Source organism: Formica exsecta, unplaced genomic scaffold (genome assembly GCF_003651465.1).
Source record: "Formica exsecta isolate Colony F162 unplaced genomic scaffold, ASM365146v1 scaffold188, whole genome shotgun sequence".
NCBI classification, from domain to species: domain Eukaryota; kingdom Metazoa; phylum Arthropoda; class Insecta; order Hymenoptera; family Formicidae; genus Formica; species Formica exsecta.
In genome coordinates, this window is record NW_021849185.1 from 176,794 (window position 1) to 201,538 (window position 24,745).

Genomic DNA, 24,745 nt, shown 5'->3' on the forward strand with positions numbered 1-24,745 from the left:
GAGACAGAGGAGGAGGGACGGGGGGGGGGAGAATATACGGCAACTATTATGGCTTAAAGAATAGGGATATTTTACGCTCGGTAAAGCACAGTCCATTTCGAACCCGAAACCCGCCTCTCCTCGTTCCCTGACAATGGGTTGGCCCGACTAGGTGCCCTAAGTGTCAGCTCGCTCTTGTTTCGTACGGGTGGCCTTGTCGTCTCGCCCGATACTTTCCACCACTTTTGTCGAGTAGGTACCTGAGAAAGGGTTGCCCTTCGAACTGCCAACACGCTGAAGTATTTTTGCAGTAACCATTACTTCCTCGTTTTTACTCTTTTGCTTATATTCTTTGCAAAATAGACTTTTTGGCCATACCATAAATAAATAAATAGTTCATCGTAATTGACATATCTGAAAATAGAATTTTTTACTCTTTGATCTCTTTTATAAAATATTTGGAATATATAAGACTTTTCCAAGAAATGTTTGAAATATCGTATCTTACACAAAATTAATATATTTATCTCTAAAGGCGATATTTTCCAGTTATTAGACAAAGAATTTCCGGAAAGGTACAAGGGTGTAAATAAAACGCCGGACGGCCAAGCCGTCATTATCATTAGCGGGGGACGACACCGGCCCGTCCACGTGGGCCGTAGATACGCGCGATATACAGCGCAGCGAAGCAGATAAAGCTCTGCAAAATATTAATCTCTCTCTTGTCGGGGCAAATGTATTTTTCAAAATTTCCGCGCGCGCCGTTCTATTAATGCTCCAATAGTTAATGCGGGACCATTAGTCAAACGTCGGGGCTCGTCGTGCACACGAAAAGAGAAATTTCGATTTTAAATCGCTACATTTATCATGCAAGCAGGCGCATATGACACCGTTCTGATTTTATTTTACTTCTCTCTTTCATTCTGTCTCTCTCACTCTGCCTGTAACCTTCGCGCAACCCCTTTTTTCGCAACGACTCCCGATGTGTATACCCGTTACCAGTTTACCGGACGCTTACCAACAAACCAGTTGGATAATAATTTCATATTACTATTATACACATCAACGGTTAAAGAATGTTTTGTGTTAATTACTCAAGTATTACGGCAAATCGCGCATTATTTTGGAAATGCATAATCATTAGAAACCAAATCAAGCCAATACAAGGATACATGTTTCTGTATCCAAATATAATAGTAATTGTTTCGAAAGATAATTTGATAGTAAAATTGCAAAAAAAATAATGAGAAATATCAGGATCAGAAAATATTAAAATATCTAGATATAGAGAATACGAAAAATCTTTTAATCTATGTATAATTCTTCTTTATATATTTACTCTTTAATATACAGAATCGAAATTAGATGAATTGTATTTTTCGTGAATGAAAAAAATGAAATATAGCAATCATTTTGATATCTCAGGTCGACGCGAGTTTATCGAACGGTTAGAACGTAAGTCACGAACAAGTAGGTGATACGTGTTAGAAGTTTGCCAGATCATAAAGAGTATATGTATATGTATGTATGTATATATACGTATATATTTCGCAAAAGTGTCAGCTCGATACCTAATCTAAAACCCATACTTGTCCCATAAAATACGCTTCCATTCATCCGTCCTCGTAAACATCCTATCAGAAAATAATAAAAACGCGAAGGGAAATGGGTCTGACTCCGCACCCGAAACCATAACACCGTCGCTCGGGTCCGCTCGTAAATTTCGGACCGCGATATAATCATATATTTATTTCGGCTTTAAAGGAACGCGATTGAAAAATGACTAATAAATGTACGCTTAAAAATCTCCCTGCTTAAGAAGCATCTGTAAAATACGTCGTCATATTCGTAGCGTATTAAGTTTTCAAGAGTCCCAAAATTTAACTCTTGTTCGCGAAAGAAAAAACGAGAATATTATATCCTGTTATATTTTCTGGAGAGAAAAAAAAAAAAGATTACGATGAAATGTCGAATGAATAGTATTGTCGGATAAGTCGGATTCAAGTTAAAAATTTTCAAGAGGCGATCCTCTGGCAAGCTGGAGATGGAGCAAAATTAATTGCTGGAAATGTCATCTGCGTTAATGACGCCGAACGACGAGATTTGGACGATGTCATGTATCGTTATAGAGATGAGCTTCATGTATCGTTATAGAGACGCGCTTATGATTTGAGAATCAACTGATTTGTTACGTTACAATTTGCACATATCGAGATTTAGCGGCGCGTGCAATAGCGCGCTATGAATATTCATGATACACGTGCGGATCATGAAACGTAACGTATCGGCGTGTCTGGTACGCTGAACGAACGCAGAAGAGAATTCAGTAGCCGAAGAAAAGAGAGAGGTAGGGCCGATCTACCCTTTTCGATGGTCCGACGATGGTAACCGTGTGATGGTTAACTGGGCGTAATCCCCGAGATCATCTTACAAGTGTGCGCGAGCGAGAGTAACAATAACAACAACGGAGGGAGGAACAGGAGGGGGACGCTACAGGAGAAAGAAGAGACGAAATGGCGCTGATTTATTTATCGAATCATAAATTAGCGGGGTCACAATGCGCGACGCGACGCGAGAGAACGACGGCTCTTTCTCTCGTCGATCCGAGGAGGGAAACCGACCGAGAGCGCAAATGTAACGCGTGTTTGCGTTGCGTGCTCGACCGGAAACACGATTTATACCATGCAAATTAAACACGCGCGCGCGCACGTTGCACACATCGGGACCCGGTCCCGCTCTTCGGCGTATTATTATTAATGTTTTTGTTATTATATCGTGTTGCGCTCTCTCTCTCTCTCTCTCGTCAATCGCTTCACGGACGAGGAGATCGAAATGGCTCTTATCCAAGGAATTAACTGATTCCGTCCATCGAGAAATTTTTTTTTCTCTTTAACCCCTCGCTTCTAGATTTAAAATGAGTCAAAATGTTATCCATGCTCGAAAATTTGTGTACGCGATTTATTTTATGCTTGCTTTAATTGTCAGTCACATGAGGTCATTAATAATATCAGAGTTTTTTTTATTTAATTTCAAATAAATGATCTCGCTTCATCAAATGTAATACTAGAAAAAAACATTGCATAAAATTCTATTTCATTTATTTTTTTTTTTTTTTAAATTTGAAAGGTCACTGCAACTCATAATTATATAACTAATTATCTAAAAAAAATTAATAATATAAATAAAATAATATATTTGCTTATGGAAATTAGACGAATATAATAATACATTCCTCGTTACTCGGTTTTCTTGTATACGAATCAATATGTTAAATAAATGAATAACAAAGAGAAATAAAACGCGAGTCTCCCTAAGTTCGCGTTATTAATTCGATTTAAATATTGCTCGATTCGATAAGCGTCATTTAGAAAATGACCCTTTACCCCTTCAGCACTATAGTGAATGGACTTCAATGCATTCCAAATGCACGTGTGAGATTCTTTACGGTAGTATCCACGCGTCAGGCAATTAGACACACGGGGTAAGATTATGGTCACCCCTCCTCCACTCCCTGAATTTTATCCCGCGAGATCTGGTTAAAGCCATTCACTTCTCTAACCGCAAACTGCATCTGCCATTTCACACAGCCTTTATTTTTATTCACTGCGTGATCATTTCAATACTAAATGATATGTATCTAATTTATTCTGAACCGCATAATGTTTCCTTATCTTCTTATTGAAATTAATCACAAACAGCATATATATATATATATATATATATATATATATATATCTTTTAAACTATCGCAAGGAGAAAGAGAGAGAGAGAGAGAGAGAGAGAGACGCTTATTGAGAATTTATTTATTCAACTAATAAACAAATAATGTGATTTCACCTCAGTATTTGACTTTCTATTATTATTAGTTAAAAACATATAAACAAAAGTTGTTGCTTTTATTTATTGAAATTGTTGATATAGATGATTGCGTAGAATATTTTTTACTGAAAACTTATTTCTATTCTTTCTCGTGTTGTGTGCGTGCATTTATTTAAATGATCGATTTTTATAAAAGCCCGGAATATACTCTGTTGCCTGCCAATTGAAAACGTATCATGGGAATTCGGTGACCTACTTGTGCCGCTTCGGAACAAAAATGGCTAATTCATAACACGCTATTAATACCGCGCTGCTTTTAACACATCGTATGTTGTGACAGTGTTTGGGGGCCCCACATTTTGGGGTCCGGCGTTTGTCCTCCCCTAAAAGGTGCTTTCGATCGTAGAGACGCCGAAAGACGATGTATCGTACTTTGACAAATGAGATGATATTAGTTATATACCGTAGGTAGGTATACATATAGTCGATTTCTCTCTCTCCCTCTTTCTCTTTCTCTCGCAAATCGTTGCCGTCGCGATTTCATTGCTGTTACGCGCATGTCCAAATGCTGGTAATTAATTATACACTCGTTCGCGGAACGACGATGTAGAGACTGGAACTCATATCACGCATCAACCGTAGCGTGTTTTATTCGCGCTGTACGTTAATTAGGACCAGTCAGACGCATTGCAATAAATTAAAGTAACTTTTGCATATGGAACAACCGAATTAAAGGAACTTTTACAAATGTTACGAACAAGCACATTATGTACGTTAAAAATATAACAAACAGTTTTTCTCGCGTAAAAAAAAAAAACGACTCTGAAAAAACTCAATTATCGCAGGATAGTATAAATATTTTACACCATATATTATTTTCATTTTGAGGATATTTGTTGCATTAATTTGTATAATTTCGAGCCCAATTTCGCAACATTTCGTGTAATTTTTCTGTAAAAGAAATAAAAATATGCTAAAAAGTTATTCTCTTTCTTCATTTGTAAAAGATCTTGACAGATATTGCACACAATCAATTATTGTGAAAATATAATTTAATTTTTTTTTTTTTCGAAATACAGAATGGCGCGGTCAATTGGGGATTGTTTTGCCAAAAGTCAATATCGGAGCGCATTTATCGATTTTATTTCTTCGCATAATATTTCAATAATATTAATATTCTTGCAAGCAAAATTAATGAGATATATATTTAATTTTACTGAATTACAATCACCACGAGTGATTTATCTCGTTTTAAAATACGCGGATTCACATATAACTCAATCTTGAAGTTCCCATAATCTCGAATTTTAAAAGAACGATTTTAAATTTCTCGTAGCAGGCTGGTAGCTACGGCGAATTAAACGGCAATTTGAATCTTAGCGAGCTTCCGGAATGCTGGACCCAACATTGAGGAATAGAGAGAGGGATAGGGATAAGGCCGCCGGGGACGACAGAGCGAAACGGAAATACGGGTTCGCGAAAGGCGAGGGCGACATCGGGAATTGAAAAATAGCGCCTTGGGCCGCTGTCGCTCACAGTGATGGCCCCGTGACAGCCAATGTAACGCACGAATTAACGAAATAATTGATTTTCATACCGGTTCGAAATAAGCGCGCCACGCAGCGGCACAAAAGACCCGGGCCGAATCAGCGGCCGTCAAATGGAAAGAGATATTTTGCCGATTTCGATGCACCGGTGCTCCGCCACCGCCACCGCCGTCGCCGCCGTGGTAGCGGAAAAAAAATTGCAGCTAGCGTTTTTAAATTCCCGAGTCCTCCGGCCCGAGGCCAATTTAAATACGCCGAGTTTACATTGGTAAATTGGCATAGAGTCCCGGGCGACGAGCGGGGTAAAAAAAAATCCGGAATTGTTCCAAGCTATAGTGTAAATATTCCGCGGTCGCGCGTAATCGTCGACAAACTCTCGCGACGAGTCTCTCTGCGTAAACAAGACCGGTGGAATTCGACCAGAATCGCTCGGATAAACGGATTTTTTATAATGTTAAGTCTTATTGAATAAATCGTAGACAGAGCGAGACGCACAAAAGGAGTCTAGATTATTTATATATTATATCTGAAAAAAATTTATGGAGATTTTATTCGACTTAGAATAAAGTCTATAAATAAATCTGTGGCTTGTCTTGAAAAAGCTCGAAAATTTCGGGCGTATTGATGCGCTTTTCATAAACTTTTAAAGACCTATATTTGCCGGTTCTATAAATTCTATAGAAAATACTCGTCACACACAAAAGTTTAGCATTGATTGTTTGTAAGCTAGCATAAAAAAGGGAAATATTCTTATACGACTTTCTTCTTAGATTTAACGTGTTGCTGTGCCCATAATTGTACTTATGTAAAAAACGTAGAACGACAAAGCCGGTGCGTTCGCCAGTTGAATAGTACGCTAAGTCGTCGTGTCTCGTAACGTTAATGGGAAATAATGTAAGCGCGCCGCTACATGGATAGGAAGGAAGGACGCCAGCAACGGCAGGTGGACGGAAAAGAGCGAGAGAAGAGAAAAAGAGAATGCGGAACGGAGTATGAGAAAGAAGGAGAGAGAACGGAGAATAGATTTATATTTGAAATTAGATTAAGCTTCTGCGCCTGAAAGCTATATAAACGCCCCTCCGCCTGCGCCTTCCTCGGCGCAAATCCACCGCGCCGGAGAGAGAGACTCAATAAACCAACCACTCACTCTTTCCTCGTCCTCCCTCTCGTCTTTAGCCTCTCGTTCTCTGTTTTGCAAACCCGCGAACGTATCTCCGTGTGTATGCGCGCTTCCCTCCGTCCTCTTCCTCTCCCAAAATATAGCGGCACCCGTATTCGCGTTCAATCTTTCCCCTACATCGCGAATCTTTTCCTGTTTCCACTTTTCTCGCCTTGTGAATTCCTACGTAACCCTCCTCTCTATTTTATCCAGTTTATTCTACGATCGGTCCTTGACGAGTTATTTTGCGAATGTTAGCTGGCAAAGAGACTCGATAAAAACCGAATATATATCACTTCTCTCTTTTCTCGTACAAAGTGGCTATTTTATTCCTCCTCATACTTCGCGAATTTTTTTCTACTCCCCGTTTTTCTCTTAATTCGCAACTCGCACTTTTGCATGTTCGCGTTTTATTTGCCTTTCACGGCTTATTATCGAATAAACTAGATTAAATATCATAAACAATATCGAGTATTTGCAACAAGATTTATTCGATAAAAACGCCCACCAAATATCGTGTATACGAAACATACAAAACGTCATGATATCACAAAAACGTCTAATACTATACTCTTGTATGACATTATATGACTGTCGTAAAGAAACAGAGGAGCGCGTGAGAAAAAATTTTTATAACTATACTTGAATACTTTCATATGTGAATATGCGACCGATATTAGGTAGTCGACGAGTTCACAAAGGAGTCTGCAGTACGCCGGCTCCCGCGCCATAACCATATCCTTGCGGTCCGAAATTACGAACGTAACATTCTGTACAATTTATCGAAGAAACTCAATTAATACCGATATTAACCGATCGAACTTAGTCTAATATTATCCAATTAAAGAATATTAAGTGTACAAGAGAGAGGTATTTATATAGCATTTTAAAAATATTAGAAAAAAAACACGAAAGGAAGGACACAAAAAGGATTTATCTCGTAAAAAATTTCGAATATGTCTGTGTCTTCCATAATTTAATAATACTAACGTTTGCAATAAATCTCGCCGCAGTTCTCCTGATAAGTCAGCGATTCCAATGGCTTTCGGCAACAAAAGCAACTGAAGCAAATGCTATGGTATGGTACTCCGGAAACAATCTTGGAAAATAATAAATTTTACGTAACAATATCTAATATTCCTCTCAAAATTTTATTCTGCTTTTTACTTTATATCTTGATTTATTATCGTGCAGCGTAAAATGTTTCTTTTATATTCCTATTTGTGTCATTGAATAGATATTATTCATACATTATATTTTTTTACTGAGCTTGGTTATACGATCCAGATTCCAATGTATTCTTAATAATATTTTACTTACCTGCATCTCAGCCTGGTAGACTTTTCTTCCGCATCGCCGACAGTCGAGGCCGCCACCAAGGCATTCGCATTGCAATCTCAGCCGGCAGCAGGCTCCATCGGTACCACACTTTGCTCCATCGCTGATGCAGCATCCACTATCAATGATGGACCGGCATCTCGGACTGCTCGACCTGCGTGCATAGATTGAAATTACTCTTATGCATACTCGAGATACGATGCCAAACTCCTGTCATATACGAAAGCCCCGCAGCCTTAATGCAAACTGAATTAATGAGAGTATTCTCTACGCTTTTTTAAATTTATTTTTTCTTTATTATTACATATTCAACAAATTATAATTTTAATTGGAAAATGAGAATATCAATAAGTTAAGAATCGTCTTTAAAAGTCTTGAAAATACATCATGGGACATCCTATGCAGAGAATCTAGAAGCGAGATTTGCACCTTGTACATTCGAAGGCTCCAGTGTAACAGCCACTGCTAGGACACGGTGACTGTGAAGGACAACGCGGTGCGCAGGGCGACCTTCCACGCAAAGAATAAGCTGGCGAATTGCAGATTCTCGGCGACGGTATACAGATCTGACCAGATTTCTCGCAACGACACCCGTTACCGCAACATCTACCGCCGCCACAACTTCGGACGTCTGTCGTGCATGGAGGCGTTTCGCATTTGGCCGCTTTCTTGCAGACTCGAGGACGACAGCAGCAACGCGACGGCACGGTGCATGCTGCTTTGGCGTTCGCATTGGACGCGCATGATTCATTTGGCTCTGGCACGAATCCTCCAGAACAACAACCGTAATTCCTCCGGATGCTAATACCGCGTCGAGACATTGTATCATAAATATCGTGTCAATAAATATTTGCACATACTTAAAAGATTTATAGTAACATTTGCAATGTTTACTTTGCCTGAATATTTTCAAAGCAAATTTATGATGCGACTTTTTCCAAATGATCTATTATAAATCTTCGTTAATAGGTGATATTATTCCAGTAAAAAAATATTGCAAAAAAATATGAAAAATAATAAAGCTGGATTTTATCCGGTAAATTTTGTCCATTTATAGATATTCACGAGAATGATGTTGTACCCACTTCTCACGTGCTCCACAGCAACATCCACCGCAACCTCCTCGCATACGATGCTCATTGTCAACGACCGAATCTATATCTTTGTGTATGTGGTTTGATAGGTCCTCATTTGATATGGTATCATCTTCGTCGACTTTTCTCATTTTTTGTTTCTTATTTTCAGTCACGCGAACCATCGAACAGACTTCGCTCTCGCCGCCCCATTCCTCTCGCCTGTATCCATCGTTCTCGATCGTTTGCCCGTCGATATCTTCCAAATGTGGACGCTGGCCCTTGTCGTTGTCGAAAATGCAACCTGATACGCAACGACTTTCCGCGTAATTATCGATCCTCGGCGTACTTTCCGAGTATCCGTCATCGCTTCTGCCGGTCGATGAATCGTCCGCCTGCCATATGTCGTAGTCGAAATTCTCCCGTTCTCTCGAATTACTCTCGGATTCTCTCCTATTATCGTGACATGAGCTTGCTGGATCGTCATCTTGCATGATTGTAGCACGGCGACAATGATGATCGGCGGCGGTCCCGATAAAGGCAGTGGTGTCGCTGAAAGACACCCGTCTGCGAAAAGGCGCGCAGCGAATCGCCGTTAACGGCCGTGATGGACACGAGCACTTCCGTCTCGATGACGATGCGGTATCGGGGATGTCAGCGACCGTCCTAGACTCGCGACAGAGGGAAGAAGACTCGCAAATGGATACGATCACTTTTGTCCAACTCTCGCCCGTAGTATTAGAAATATCTGTGCTCATAATCCTCAATTCTATCTGATTTGGCCGCCCATCACGATTGTGATGCAAGCAGTTACGTATATAAATACTATGCACAGAGTGACAATCGGGAGCGATCGATTAAAAGTATTTCGCAACGCGACATATAAATGCACAAATAACAATATCTCGAACGAACGTACACACGAAAAAATCTGTTAACAAAAGTACTCAAGTAATAAGCGTATTCTATTTTTCTTCGTTCTTTATAATATATCATATTGAACGCAAATTATTCAAATGTAAAATTGCTTTCTGTTAAAAAAAATTGGTTCTATCATATGTACTACAGGATGTCCCACAATTTGCAATCTCAAGTTTCAATCATTATGAATATTTCCATTAAATCTTATTCAGTCTCGGTATATACATACATATATAGCCCATGGTTAAATGAACAATACAAAAAATATATTTTTGTGTTATTATTTTTTTATTTACCTCAATTGGTTTCGAGGGCTGCTCATTCCTTTGTTGAAAACCCAGTTAACCGTGTGGCATTCTGCAATTGATCTCGTCGCTGCTGTTCTCGCAGGGATCTTTTAATTGATGAGTTTGCTCCAAATTTTCTTCATGCGCTTTCAATCGATTCTCTTGCTCCAGAGATAACAGACAAGTTCCGTTATTATTCTTGAAAGCTGTGTGTATTTCCGCAGGCGATAGAATTCAAGACTGACAAAGCTCTTGCCTCGTAGATGATCGACGGTTGTACAGCCTACGTCATAAAAAGAGAACATTTTATTATAGTTTAATTAGCATTAATTACTTTACCTAAAAAAATTTTTTTATTGTCTTTTTTAATTCAAATAAAATAATCGTCACACCTTTCAGTTCAAGATTTTAAAATTGGGATAAAATTTTGTTTCTTTATATTTTAGAAATTTTAGCTTGATGGAAGTAGTATTATAGGCAATCGCTATCGCCCTATTATTTATATTTATATGCTCTCGTTACAATTTTTCCTCTTCTATTTTCTAGAATTTTATCTATATATGTGGATTGTATAATTTATGCTAAATTCAGCTCTTACTGCTTATGTTACAGTAGTAAACACTCGGCAATTAAATTCAAGTCACCTATAAAATGTAGAATTTAATCTTTTCGATACAATCGTCAACTGTGATTTTGGATTCAAAACGAACACCACCGATCAAAAAAAATTTGATATCCACAGAATAAATCGCAACTTTTAATGAATTGATTTTGTACAAACATGACAAATATATCATCAGATTAATATTTATTACATAACATGTAATGCATTCTACCTGTTGTTCGTCGACGCGCGAAGTCCACTAATGTTGCAATAGTTTTGCTTTTGGAATAATTAATTTCCTCCAAATGTCGCGTCGTCTTCGATATCGCAAGCCGATAATGATTCGTGAATCAAATCTAAACTATCACTTGTGTGCGTGGAAACGGCGAGAGAGAAAGATAACGGTAACTTTGGAAGAAATCGACGAATTTGCGAATAATATCGCGGGGATGTGGCGGGAAACGAAATGTGCAATTTTTGCAAAATAACTAGCGTGGCGCCTCACCGCGACAAAGCGTCACACTATAACTTCCTAGTAACAACATTTACCTATAAATAGTAATATTCTCAAATCAAGAGATAAGTAGATTATTACAGATTTTTGTTTGATACACAATAAATAATTTTAAAAAAATTATGTAATTGTAAAAATATTGTATGTATTATGTAAATATAAAAATATATGCAAATTATAGATGTAAATATTTTGGAACTGAGATATTGTAGGTAGAAACTTAGATAGAAAAAACATCACATATAAGATTATAATTATATATCTCATCTCATATGTATGTGAAATTTATGAGAATTTTTCTATTATTACGTGAAATTATTCAAAGATCGAAAAATGTACATAAAACTTATGAGCATAAAAAGGAAATAAATATATATAATTTTTCATTATTATTAAGTATAAAAATAAATCAGAAAAAAAGGATAATCGTGCGAGGGTATATTTGCTAACGACGTGAAAAGCAAAATGTGTGTTAAATTTTTCCGAAATTATATCGTGACCCAAATATCTCTATCATCTTTATCAGTAATGCATTTCTTTATATAACGTTTGTCCATAAAAAAAATTAACTGGGTTAAGTTACTCGAGCGCAAACTGCCACGCTTTGTATTCGGAGTTTTTGATCTAAAATGACTTTATATTAGCCTTTATTGATCGTTACTCGGATCAAGACGATACAATTGTGTGGAAAAACTTACGAGATAGTATCTGCATTTACTCGACATCTCGCGCGATTCCACAAGGATCCCCAATTTTGCGCAGTTCAACGTCAACGATCGAGCGAAGATGCAAACAAAATAGGAATGACGACGTGCTGACGCGCAATGCCCGCGTTTTTGAATTTTGAAACTGAAGCGTCTCGATTCCGGATATCAACCAATAGAAATCGATGCTTGATATTACGTATCGAACATTTTCAATCGACGTTATATGGTTGCGTTCGAAAATCTACTCGTCGGATGGAGTAGCGTTTGATTGATCAATCGGGAAAAAATCTGTTTGCCCTGATTGGTCAATCAGACACTCTCCTCCGACGAGAGTTACATCTTGGAACGCAACCCGTCAACTTTTGCTATCAACGTCAGACGGTAGCACTTGTCATTCTTCGGGGCGCGCGAAGTAGAAGAGGTTAGGTTTGCTCGCGGCGATGGCGGCGATAAAGGGCCTGGGTAGGAATATCCCTTACTTGAGGCAACAGGCTGCAGCCCTATTAGGCAACACGAGCACCAGCGTCAAGTTCATCTGCGTGGTGGTGTTGTTCTCCTATTGCCTATCCTTTTCCGAGGAGGCGGTGCGCATCCTGAGCGTAACGCCAGGTTACCTCCTGCCACCGGTCTTCTGGTTCTGGACGGCCTTCACCTTCTGCTTCTTGGAGATACACTTTTGGGAAGTATGTGCGGACATCGTGACCGTCGGCCTCTGCGGCAAATTGATCGAGCCTCTATGGGGTGCTTTCGAGATGATGACTTTCTTCGCCATCGTCAACTTCGGCGTCGCCGTGCTCTCGGCGCTCTTCTACCTATTCCTCTATATGTGCACCAACAATCCGGATCTGCTCTTTAACATACACATACACGGATTGACTGGCTACATTGCAGGTATCTTTTTTTTTTCATGTAATTGGTGTAGTGTCGCTACTGGCCACCACAAATCTTAGTTTGACTGAATTTCTTATTCTACATGTATCACTGACAATTAGTAAAATTGTAGACTAAAGTTAATTCATCAATCAAGAGCATTGATAAAATTGGTTTTGAAATATTCTTGATATTATTTATAATTATAAAATGTTTGTACTTTTTGCAAGCCAAAAAAATATATATATTATTTATAGAGATTTTCTCTTAAGAATATGATAATTTTATTTTATAGGAGTCGCAGTAGCAGTGAAGCAAATAATGCCAGATCATATCTTAATCAAGACACCCATTGGAAAGATCACAAATAGAAATATACCCTTAATGGTATGGATTGTGGGATTGATATTATGGCTTATTGGATTACTAGAAGGTACTCATCCCACTATGTTTCTCAGTGGACTGTTGATATCTTGGATATATCTAAGATTTTATCAAAAACACAATAATGGTACTCGAGGAGACATGGCAGATAATTTTACATTTGCAAGGTAAAAATTTTGTAATTTTACTACATTTGTGAAATACTAACGGTTCGATTGCTTCATCTTGAGCTTCTCTTACAGCTTTTTTCCAAATGTCTTGCAACCGCCAATAGCAGTAGTAAGTAATACTATACATGGATTTTTTGTACGTATTGGACTTTGCCGAAAAGTAGTTAGAAGATTTGACATGTCCAACACGCCGCCTGGCTTGATTATTAATCTTCCTGGTATTGATCCACATGATAGCGAACGACGCAGGTGAGTATCTATAAAATAAAACACATGATATAAATATGGGAATTCAATTTTCAATATTTAAAATATTTAAAGCCAGTTTTTGAAGCATAATTTTGCAAATTATTGTTATCTTGATCTTTCCAATCTCAATGTCTACTTTGCAGGCAAATAGCATTGAAAGCACTGAGTGAGAGATTAAACAAAGATCACGCAAAACCTTGGCAACCAGACAGAGCTAAAAAACACTCTCCTGTCCCTCCTGCAGTTTCCATACCAATACCTGAATCCACTACACCCAAGCCACTTGCATCACCACTTATTCCACAAGTCAGTGTCAATATACACAATCATCCTACTACTAGTACGTGATTATATGAGACTGACTAAATTTCAATAGATTTATAAATTGCATTGAAAAACTTCTAAAGAGTACATATAATTATGGCAGGTTTATAATATGGCTGTACTCAATAATGAGTCTAAAAATATTTTTTTAACTATGTATCTATGAATGGAACATATATTATCGCTATAATTTAGATCACTATATTGTTAAATTATTTTCTCACAAATATTATTAAATTATTAGTTACATATATCTATTTTCTTATAATATTCATATCAATAGAATATTACATAAAAAAATTCCAATGTTATTACATTTGCTAATAACTACTATTCTAATACAAAAATATGTAGTTTTAATTTTTCATCAAACTTTTTTATGCAGAAAAAGATGAAAGATCTTAACTCATAATTCTCAGAAAGAAATAATTATAATTAATGTATTGCTACCTTAAAAAAATGAAAATTAATTTATCTAATAAAAATTCTAACTTTTGTTTCATGCAATAGGTTTTATTTCTGTATAGTATCTATTTTATTCTGTATTAGTAATTAAAATATCTTTATATTATTGTCTTTATTATACAACGATGTATCACAGATTTTATATAATACTCTTTATTGATTATCATGCCATATTAATGCCGGCATTTAAAGGAATATAATCTTTAGAAGATTTTTAAAAGTGGAAAATGTAAAATCAATCTTTGCATTATACAATACTATTTTCCAAGAAGTAAAATAGTGTTCTTTGTTACTGAAAATGATAGAGAAATCAATGAATGATATAAGAATTTTAATATTACTGTAAAAAGGTGACCTCATAGATTTATAGTGCCATACAATTAGAGCGCACTGTTCCATCAAAAAATTCGGTAATGATTTAATAACAATATACAATATAAAAATGCTTTCAGTCCAATGCATACAGCGACATAATCATGTATGAAATTAAAAAGAAAAATGGACACAGATTTAATATTTTACTTTATGGTAAATATTGTACCTTAAAAAATGCAATAGAATATCTCCCTGTTAACTTGCAGATATATGTTAAAATCGACTAATTTTGTTATAATGCAAAACATTCTACACACATTTCAATTTTCTTTTAATATATATATTTCTCTTTTCTTTTAATATATATTTCTTTTTCAATAAAAAAACTTCTAATATATTATAATCTACTATAACTTACATTCATTTTTTAACATTTATTCTTTATAATTTAAAGCTATTTTTTTTTATTAAAGTTTCTAGATAAAGTTATGTAGCATGTATGAAAATTTCAGTTTTAGTAGCATAACTTCATATTTTATATAAGGTTGCTTATTTTATATAAAAATGTATTTAATATTATATAAAATGCATAACACATTTTTCATTCATTCATAGATACATTCACGTATATATATTATATATAGCTTAAATAGTAATAATTATAATGAATAATAAGAGATATGTATATAAAATCCGCAATTTCATAGTCGACTTTGTAAATATAATAAAGATTGATGTAAACGTAAAGGGAACAAGATATTAAAAAGGGGCAGTGATTATATATATAGCGATATATACATATGGAATGAAATTAAGAACTATTTTTATGTATGGCGTGATAAAATTCTCTATGTGTGAATGTATTCTGAACAATTTTGATCTTCTATTCGTGTGCAGCATTCTCGACAAATCTTTTAAGTACTTTTATTACAAGTATTTAGTCAATTAATATTTATTACTATGAGTATGCTGGAAAATGGAAGGCCAAAACTAGTTGAATGACTGATGAATGACTTGTTGAATTCACATGAGGCATGTTTTAAGAATATAATGTAATAATTATTATTATTACATGTACATGTTGTATGTATATCAGTAGTTTTGTACATAAGTTACAACCGTTATAATCTGTACAATATTAAATTCTACTGACGAAATATCCTTAATTTCATTACCACATAATATGTATTACAACTGATATGATTGAAAATGTTATAGAGATTTGGAAAATTCTCTTAATAATCCGTAAACATATTCTGAATTCTTGAGTATTCTAAAAACATTTCAAAAATATTTGCATGGCTCTTATCAAGAAATGTAATCTTACTATTAACGTTTTGCATCAATATGCAATTATATCATAAACATTTCGATAACTTTCTTGAAATGATAAATATTATATTAAATTGATCATTTTTTATAGTAGAATACCAGCAATATGATAAAGCATATAAGACCAATGCTAATTTTATCAGTCAAATGTCGAGAAATTGAAGGAGTCATAATAGAAAATAAATGAGAGTTTTATTACGAAATTAAAATAACTTATTATAGAGCTTGTGTCATATGAGAGTATTTTATTTCTTTAAACTAATTGTATATTATCTTAAAAATCTTTAAAAGTAGAAAATCTCGTAAAGAACGCCAAGTTCTCATTGATATCGCATCCATTCTGTACAATATATATGTATATAGATATATAGTATCCATCATTTTTATAACTTAATACTCACACGTCACCATCATTTCAACACTGCACAACATTCCATATGGAAGCCTTTTTTTCCTTTATCTATAAAACTGCTGTTGATGTTGCGACCACTGTGGCTGTGGTGGAGGTGGCGGTTGTTGCTGAGACGGGGGCGGACCGTATTGGGGTTCCTGTATGTAACCAGTAGGCGATGGTCTAATGGAGGTCGCTGCCGATGACACATATTGTTGCTGCTGCGGCGGTGGCGGTGGTGGCACATAAGACACCTGAGTCGGATGCTGCGGCTGCGGATAGTATTGTTGCGTCGTCTGCGACACCGGCGGCGGCACATTATAACCATAATTCACTTGCGGCGGTGGTGGCGGCGGCGGTGGCGGTGGCGGATAATAATGATGACTTTGTTGTCCGTGAAGATCATGCGTGGCTAAAGATGCCGTGTCTTGAATCGGCACGGTGATTAGATTAGTTCGCATCGGGGCGTTATTTGGGGGTGGCGGAGGCGGCGCGGTGTTCTGCGCGTAGCTTTGCATCGACATCATTGCCTGCTGCTGTTGCTGTTGCTGTCTGTGTTGTTGCCGATGCTGCTCCAATGTTGGTTGCTGGCTCACCAACGAGTTGACGCGAGGATCATTACCCATGATCGGTTGAACCATGTGAGATTGCACGGACTTGAGTCGCGTATTTTGCATCGACACAGAGGATACCTTCGTCAATTGCGACTCTATCTCCGACTTTGAATGCACGTATTGCGGAGGATCGACCTGTATCCCTTGGACTGGTTGGGATGGCGCCGATATATGCCGATGATTAATGTGAGCCTATACATAATAATATAATAAATAATGATGATAATAATAGATTACAAAATATATTAAATCACATTATTAAATTATACATATTAAATAATTTTTATCTTAAATTATATAAAAACTTTTCACATAATGCACGATTATTTACTTGCAGATCTCGTTGGCTGAGATATGTTCTCCTACATCCTGCATTACCATATCTTGTCCCACCGTGTGTACACATGAATACAGTGCCTAGACCAGTTTGTTCCACTCTGGACACTTTCTCCATGCAACGAGGACAGACTTTGTCTTCCCTTTTAGCACATGATAAACAGAATACATGTTTACAAGGTATCTGAAAGCATATAAAAATAAAAAAATTAATATAAACAAGGCTCAAATGATATAAATCATAAAAATAATAAAAAAGAAGGGATGAGATTAGACACAGTAAGTAGTGTATAATAAAATAGCATTTTTATTTCAAATAAAAGCTATATTTTCAAACGTCTCGATCCCCTTGGGATCCTTATCAATAGTAACAAATAATAAAATTAAACGCATTTAATAATAATAGTTATCAATACAGTATTAAAATATTACATTAGTGATGGAACGTATCGCAAAGCAGATGATGTCGCGCACAGCCCATAATGTAATACTTCAATGCTACCAATGACTATTGTTATTAATTGTTTTTTTTCTCTGTTTAATTTTATTATTTGTCACTATTGATAAGGATCCAAAAGGGATCAAAATGTTTGAAAATATAACTTTTATTTGAAATAAATATGCTACTTTATTACACATCACTTACTACATCTAAGCTCTCATTGGCCATTCTTTTTTATTACTTAATCTAAAAGTATATAGCTAATTTAAAACATGATTCTCTTTAGCACAAATTATAAAACATACCATACGGCCATATATGAGAATTGGCTTCAGACACTTGTCACAGCAGTGTATCATAGGATTCAGTACTTTCTCTCCTATAAGATTCACTCGATGGTCCCATCTCAAACGCAGCATTGGTTCTGGTGGACCCCGGTTGATGGTCGTGAAAGTTGGCGCTTCCAATTGCGATATGTCGGCTTCCAGATCGAACTGCTGCTCGAGAGAAGGTTGCTGAGTCGCAGGAGGTTCGTGTTCCTCTTGCTCGCTACCAGCCGTCTCTGCAGGGGTATCATCTGTTTGCTGAGGAGTGTCTTCATCGTCGCTTTCAATAACCTAGAAGCAATTTCAATGCATAAATATTACATATCAGATTACAATTTGAGTGAGAACGTAAGTTAAGATGTTTATTTATACCTTAACTTGTTTCTTGGATTTTCCTCTAGCCCGACCCCGGGCACGTCCACGACCGCGGCCACGAGTTCTGCCCCTCATTCTCTTACCTCCATTCTCCTCCATTACTGAAATCAATTTCATATGCTATATTTACTTTTCATTATTAGATCGCTCGCATAATCTCGTTTTTTTTTTACAAATTTTTACATAACTTCTTTCATAAGTTTATTAAAACTTTATTGTCAACTCTAATGATTTATTCATATATTATTTTTAATTAAGATATATCAAATAAAGAAATTCTGCTTTGGAATTACATAAATTTTTAATTAAAAATGATTATTAATTTCGGGAAAATCGATATATTAACAATTAAAAATAAATTGTATATATACTCAAAATCTAGGTAAACGTTTACCGAAGTCTGTTCCGAGATTTAAGCTATAAAGCTTTCACGCTTCCGATTTAGCTTTTCCTTGAAGAAAATCGAAAATCTTTTGACTCGTGTAGGTTATATTCTAGGCGGCCTATTTTGACGCTCCGTACAATTTTCGAGAGCGAAAGCGGCGATCGGGAACACGATATGTCTGTGAATGACAATACTCACAATTGAAACTTGGCGATTAAACGCGCGCGATGAGGCCGGGGAACGCTTGTTTTGTTAGCGATACACCTGTCTAAAGTTTCTACAACATACCGTCGTTCCGCGCGGACTTAAATGGCGCGATAATCCGTGGCTGTCATATCGGAGCCTTCAATGAAGTCCCCGGTCCCCGCTAATCTCCGTGTGACGTACGCGTTCGTTACCGTGGAAACGATACTACGCCGGAACGCGATCGCAGGGCCGTCCACCAATATAATCGCCCTCGCTCTCGAGAAAAAACTTTCCGGCTGTCACGCTGTACATCCGTAGAGATGAAATTTCCGAAACATTGACGCGCGAGAATGATCCGTACGCTTATTTTCGACGATGAAAACGCGACTAAACTCGCTCGGAGCGATATTTAAGTCAATTAAAAGCGTAGACTGGCGATTATCGGTAACATACCTGGAGCGTTTATTAATGACTACAGGATTAATCGTGATTGATAAACATCTCGGTTTGGGTTTCTTTTACTGTTATCTCCCCCCCGTCGATCGTTACGGCACTGGGCGTGGATTACTCCGAGTCAAAAGGGACGCGCGGCGACACAACAATAACGACTTTGCTCAATAAGTGCCTTTGTATAACGGTGTAATAGCGATCCGCGAGACGACGGAAAAAATAATGTCTTGCTGCACCGGTGGCAAGAATGAGGAATGCGCCGAGCCCATGCGGGTGCGAGGATGCACGGATGTTTTCTGGCTCTGCCTCTATATAGCATTCTGGTTTCTCATGGTACACAACTAATGCCTACTGTATACGCTTAAACATTTTATTTTTTATTTTATGTAAAATTATATTATTTAATTAAATTAAATTATTAAAATTAAATTATTTACCATAAAAAAAATCACCTATGTATAATTTATTATTTACTAAATTTACTTATGTAAAATTTATAATTTATAGTTTTATCAGATAAATTTTTTATAGACAAATAGCTTTAGGATCTAACGGGGCAACTTTTCTGTTTGCAGATCTTGATCGCTGCCTTTGCAATAGTGTACGGCAACCCTTTGCAGCTTATAAATGGATACGACAGTTTTGGAAATACATGTGGCATGAAGAATAATCCAAAGTTTGGTAGCATGGAGCTTTCTGGGCAGGATACCAGTGACAAACCGTCAGTATCTTATACTTTTTATCTCTCAGATTCAAAGTATCTATGACTATATAATCTAAAAATATTATATTCCAGATTCTTATTCTTCCTGGATATAAGAAATGTTACACAATCGTTAAAAATTTGTGTGAAACAATGTCCCGACAGAACCTTGTGGGACATGAATGATATTTGTACATTTTACAAAGAAACGGGATCACAATTATGCCACGATAGACCGGGCGGTGATTTCAGTGCATGTAACAGCGAGAGTAGCAAATTCAAGAACGGATCTTGTCCCAAGCCGCCAATTTACCCTAGTATACCTGTTTTAAATCGCTGTATCCCTAAGGCGGTCCAGGATGTGAGCGAAACGATAATCTCGAATTTATATGGCTTAATCAATTCGTGGGACGTTATCAAACAAGTTTTGGGAGACCTGTACAAAACCTGGAGGCAAATTTTAGCATTATCTTTCCTCGCTTGTGGTAAGAAAGTTAGCGCGCATTGCTATATTATAATACATGCAAGTTATATACCAGATATTAATTTAATTCTCTTCTTTTAGTTTTATCGCTCCTTACAATATCCATCTTTCATTTATTGGCAAGTATTGTGACATGGATTATAATTGTGCTTGTAACCATTGCTTGCACAGGTAAATTATACATTCTGATAAAATATTAATGTCAGATTAAAATTTTCTTAGTGAATATATCATGTCAAACTGATTATATATTTTAGTGAACATTATTTATAGCAATAATATATTTTTTAAAAACACATCAATAGATGATACATATGCTTTTTATTTTACAAATTATTATTTGTATTTATATTGTATATAGTCATATACAAATGCAAATTTTAACATTTTTATGGAAATTATCATATATGACAAATAAAAACAAATATAAATTAGTATTCCATTAAGATTTAAGATTAGTAATAAACACATCCCATAACAGAGACACATTTCTAACATTATATTACAGGTGGCACAATTCTTTTATGGATGACATATGCTGATATAAAGAAAACTTTGGATAAAACTGACCCAAATGAACTTCTTGAAGAATCTATCCAAAATGAAAGGGCGTTTCTCGCATTTTCCATTATCGCTACTATTATCACTGTAAGTACGACTTTACAATAAAGTTTATAAATAAGATATTAATTAACATGTTCATATAAATTATATAAAAATTATTTATAATAAAATCTTTACAAGTAAATCTCCAGTGTGTTTATCCATAGGACATTTGGCCTGCTATCATTTAGGCTCTGTAGCATGTGGGTCATTTTTGATAACCATTTTTAAATTGCCCAGACTAATTTTAACATATCTACATACCAAGTAAGTTTCTCGATAAAAAAGAATTGATTATATATTTTTTTAATTTCCTTAAACGCATCAGCTTTATGGCGGCACTATTCAAAGAGAGCGCAAAATGCTTGAAAGAATTACCCGGCTTATTTTTCGTACCAGTCTTAACATTTATAACTTTAATCATGTTTTTCGCCTTTTGGGTATTTATAATTCTTTGTCTCGCAACGGCCAGTAAGTATTCTACAATATTTAATCAGAAAATACAAAAGAAAGAGAGAGATATATATATATTTCATGATCAGAAAAATGTATTTTTTATACTTTATTACAGATTATCCCAAGACTAAACCGGTACAAATGTACGAAAACAATATATTTGATCTTTTGAATTTAAGTTCAGTTAGTGAAAATGCTTCACTAATTGAGGAGAAAAAGATAGATTTTTCTCTGGAGAGTTTCAAAAGTAATATATATCGTTCCACTTGTATAATTGATTGTCTTAATCAGTGAAGAATATCAAATAATGAGTTATTAAACATTGTAGCATTTACTCTCGTGGAATATGTTGATGCGACTTGGGTAAAATATATGTGGTGGGTGTATCTTATTGGGTTGATATGGACGTCGGAATTTATTGTTGCATGTCAAGCCATGGTAATATCTGGTTCTGTTGCCCACTGGTACTTTAGGTAATATTTTATTATATTATATATATATGATTTATAGAATATTTTATAGTAGATATTTCGTATGTTGAACATATAGTTGTATGATCTCTTTTTATACTATTCCATAGATTTGAAAAGACTAAGGAAACATCTCCATGCTCGCAATGTGGTTTGAAGTGTTGCATTTGCTGTTTCTATTGTTTAGAAAAATTTATTCGATATATGAATAATAATGCGTACACTGTTGTTGCTATAGAGGGTACCCACTTCTGTGATGCAGCCAAAACAGTATGTTTTAGTGTATCAAAGAATTTATAATATAAAAAAAAAAAATAGGGGGACTCCATTTAGAGAAAGATTATAGATATGTGATCTTAAGAGAGAGAGAGAGGGGAAAGAAAAATATAAGAAATATGTACATGTATATTATTGTCAACTATGTAATAAGAGATTTGTAAATTTTATCTATTTTAAGGCCTTCACAACACTTGTCAGTAATGCTCTGCAAATAGCAGTGATCAATGGATTTGGCGATTTTATATTGTTCTTGGGAAAGTGTTTCGTTACGGCCACAACCGGGAGCATCGCATTGCTCTTAATGAGACAAGATCCCAAGCTACATTTTTACGCTATTCCAATCCTTGTTGTTTGCGTTTTTTCATTCTTCATCGCTCATTGTATAATTTCTCTTTATGAGGTGAGTCACATATATTTTTTTATCCATACTTGTAACATTTTGTCAACGTTTTGCAAGCACACAATTGATTGAACCAAATCTTTTATTAATAAAGTAATTTTAGACTGTCATTGACACGCTATTCTTATGTGTATGCGAGGATAAAAACTTGAATGGTGAGAATGGAAAATGGCGCCAATCCGCATTAGCACAAATCGGAGCCTCTAATAGTAACGCGAATTGCCAACAGTCCCAAGAAATGACACCGATAAATGAATAAGTATTTGATGATTTGTATGCATATTTTTTATACACATCTTTTCGTACGCACATATCTTTTTTGTATTATTAGAATACTTATTTTTATGCATTTTATCACTTTGCATAAGACTAATAAGAGTACATTCCTTTCAATTTTCATAATATCCGTATCGTTATACAAATAATTTTACAAAAATCTATCAGGGGAATTACTTTTATAACATGTTTAAAGATGTCCATCATGTGAAAATATAATCAATCATAACATATTTTTAATATACAAGAAAACATAAGTGAATACTACAATAATGATATATATAACGATATATATATAGTTTATCTAATCATGTAATTTTATAATATTATGGTTTCTCTTTTGGTATTAACGTTCATCTCTTAAAACCACAGGTCTTCTTGTGTGATATATCATTACCACATTTTATATTCAGACTGAATTATTGTTGGACTCTTTGTTATCACAAGAAAGATTTTTTTTTCTTTTTTCTTTTTTTTTTTTTTTATTTTATATATATATATTGACGCAAGAATCTGGAACTTGCAGTTTGATAACGCAAATGATTATAATAATACTGAAATGAATTGTAAAACGGGAAACAAGACGGACAATTAATTATCCAAACATATAATCTGCTTGTACTTAACACCAGCTCCTTGTTTAACTGCCACATTTTAAAATATATTCGATAATTTTTATCAGAATCATTGAGAGAAAGATTAGAATATCTTGTTTTACAAGAAACTTTCCATAGCCTTCTATAGGCATATTTTATTCAGTACTAAATATATAAATAACAAACACAAAGAATGTAAATCCAATTTATATCTTTTTTAAACATGTAACACTACGTTATCAAAGTACCATTGCACAAGCTAAAAATTGAACTGTGTCTTGTAAGGACATTTGTAATAAGATGATATTTATACTGATCTTAAATATATATCAAAAGCAAATGCAAGAATCATTGTTATAAAGCAAGTATGTGATTACTGTTTATAAAAAATATGCATTATAATGCAACAAAGTGCAATTATTTGTAATTCAAAAAATGTCTTATATGGAATATATTTCTTATACAGATATATGTGGAGTATATATCATAATGATGAAAAATTGCTCTGCTTATTACAGATGGAAAATCTATTTTCTAAACTTTACATATTTCTCTCTTATTCCTTCCAATCAAATACATAAAAAAAAAAAAAAAAAAAAATACAGAATTAAAACTTCAGTTTATACTTATGTTAGATAATAAGGATATATAGGTCTCTAAGATACATTTAAAATATTCTAGATAATTAGAGAATTTAAGAATTTGTATTGATAAGCTTGCTAATTAGTACAAAGTATTATCAAGCAGTTATATTTAACATGCTTTAAATAATCAATGAGTATTATTATATTAATATGTTATATATCGCCGACGACGGCTATATTAAGCAACTATATTAATATTGAAAAAGTTTAATTTTCGTAAATACAAAATGTATATTCATGATTAAGGAAAAATTATTGAAAAATTATATATA

General features: G+C 35.2%; 4 protein-coding genes across 4 annotated transcripts; 2 read left to right on the top strand and 2 right to left on the bottom strand.

Annotated features, from left to right (window-relative positions):
* Window positions 1-7,197: 7,197 nt before the first annotated feature.
* On the bottom strand, window positions 7,198-10,990 carry LOC115233736. Its single transcript, XM_029804289.1, has 7 exons — window positions 10,960-10,990; window positions 10,133-10,406; window positions 8,928-9,740; window positions 8,272-8,643; window positions 7,825-7,996; window positions 7,495-7,603; window positions 7,198-7,274 (listed from the first exon to the last, which is right to left on the bottom strand). Exons 2-7 carry the CDS (start codon window positions 10,156-10,158, stop codon window positions 7,198-7,200), a joined length of 1,569 nt encoding a protein of 522 aa, XP_029660149.1. The 5' UTR covers window positions 10,159-10,406; window positions 10,960-10,990.
* Window positions 10,991-12,172: 1,182 nt separating this feature from the next.
* On the top strand, window positions 12,173-14,135 carry LOC115233739 (transmembrane protein 115). The gene is made up of 4 exons (XM_029804292.1): window positions 12,173-12,839; window positions 13,114-13,369; window positions 13,445-13,621; window positions 13,765-14,135. Exons 1-4 carry the CDS (start codon window positions 12,389-12,391, stop codon window positions 13,967-13,969), a joined length of 1,089 nt encoding a protein of 362 aa, XP_029660152.1. The 5' UTR covers window positions 12,173-12,388; the 3' UTR covers window positions 13,970-14,135.
* On the bottom strand, window positions 13,491-19,261 carry LOC115233738 (E3 ubiquitin-protein ligase Hakai-like). Its single transcript, XM_029804291.1, is given in 7 exon segments — window positions 13,491-13,629; window positions 16,459-17,254; window positions 17,394-17,582; window positions 18,146-18,457; window positions 18,539-18,642; window positions 19,215-19,233; window positions 19,235-19,261. Coding segments are annotated over 6 exon segments (1,392 nt in total). The 3' UTR covers window positions 13,491-13,629; window positions 16,459-16,513.
* A 207-nt stretch (window positions 19,262-19,468) lies between these two features.
* LOC115233741 (CTL-like protein 1) lies at window positions 19,469-24,429 on the top strand. Its single transcript, XM_029804296.1, is given in 11 exon segments — window positions 19,469-19,895; window positions 20,138-20,283; window positions 20,359-20,750; window positions 20,831-20,920; window positions 21,258-21,401; window positions 21,641-21,823; window positions 21,924-22,055; window positions 22,137-22,280; window positions 22,283-22,548; window positions 22,736-22,957; window positions 23,061-24,429. Coding segments are annotated over 11 exon segments (1,986 nt in total). The 5' UTR covers window positions 19,469-19,784; the 3' UTR covers window positions 23,217-24,429.
* Window positions 24,430-24,745: the final 316 nt, after the last annotated feature.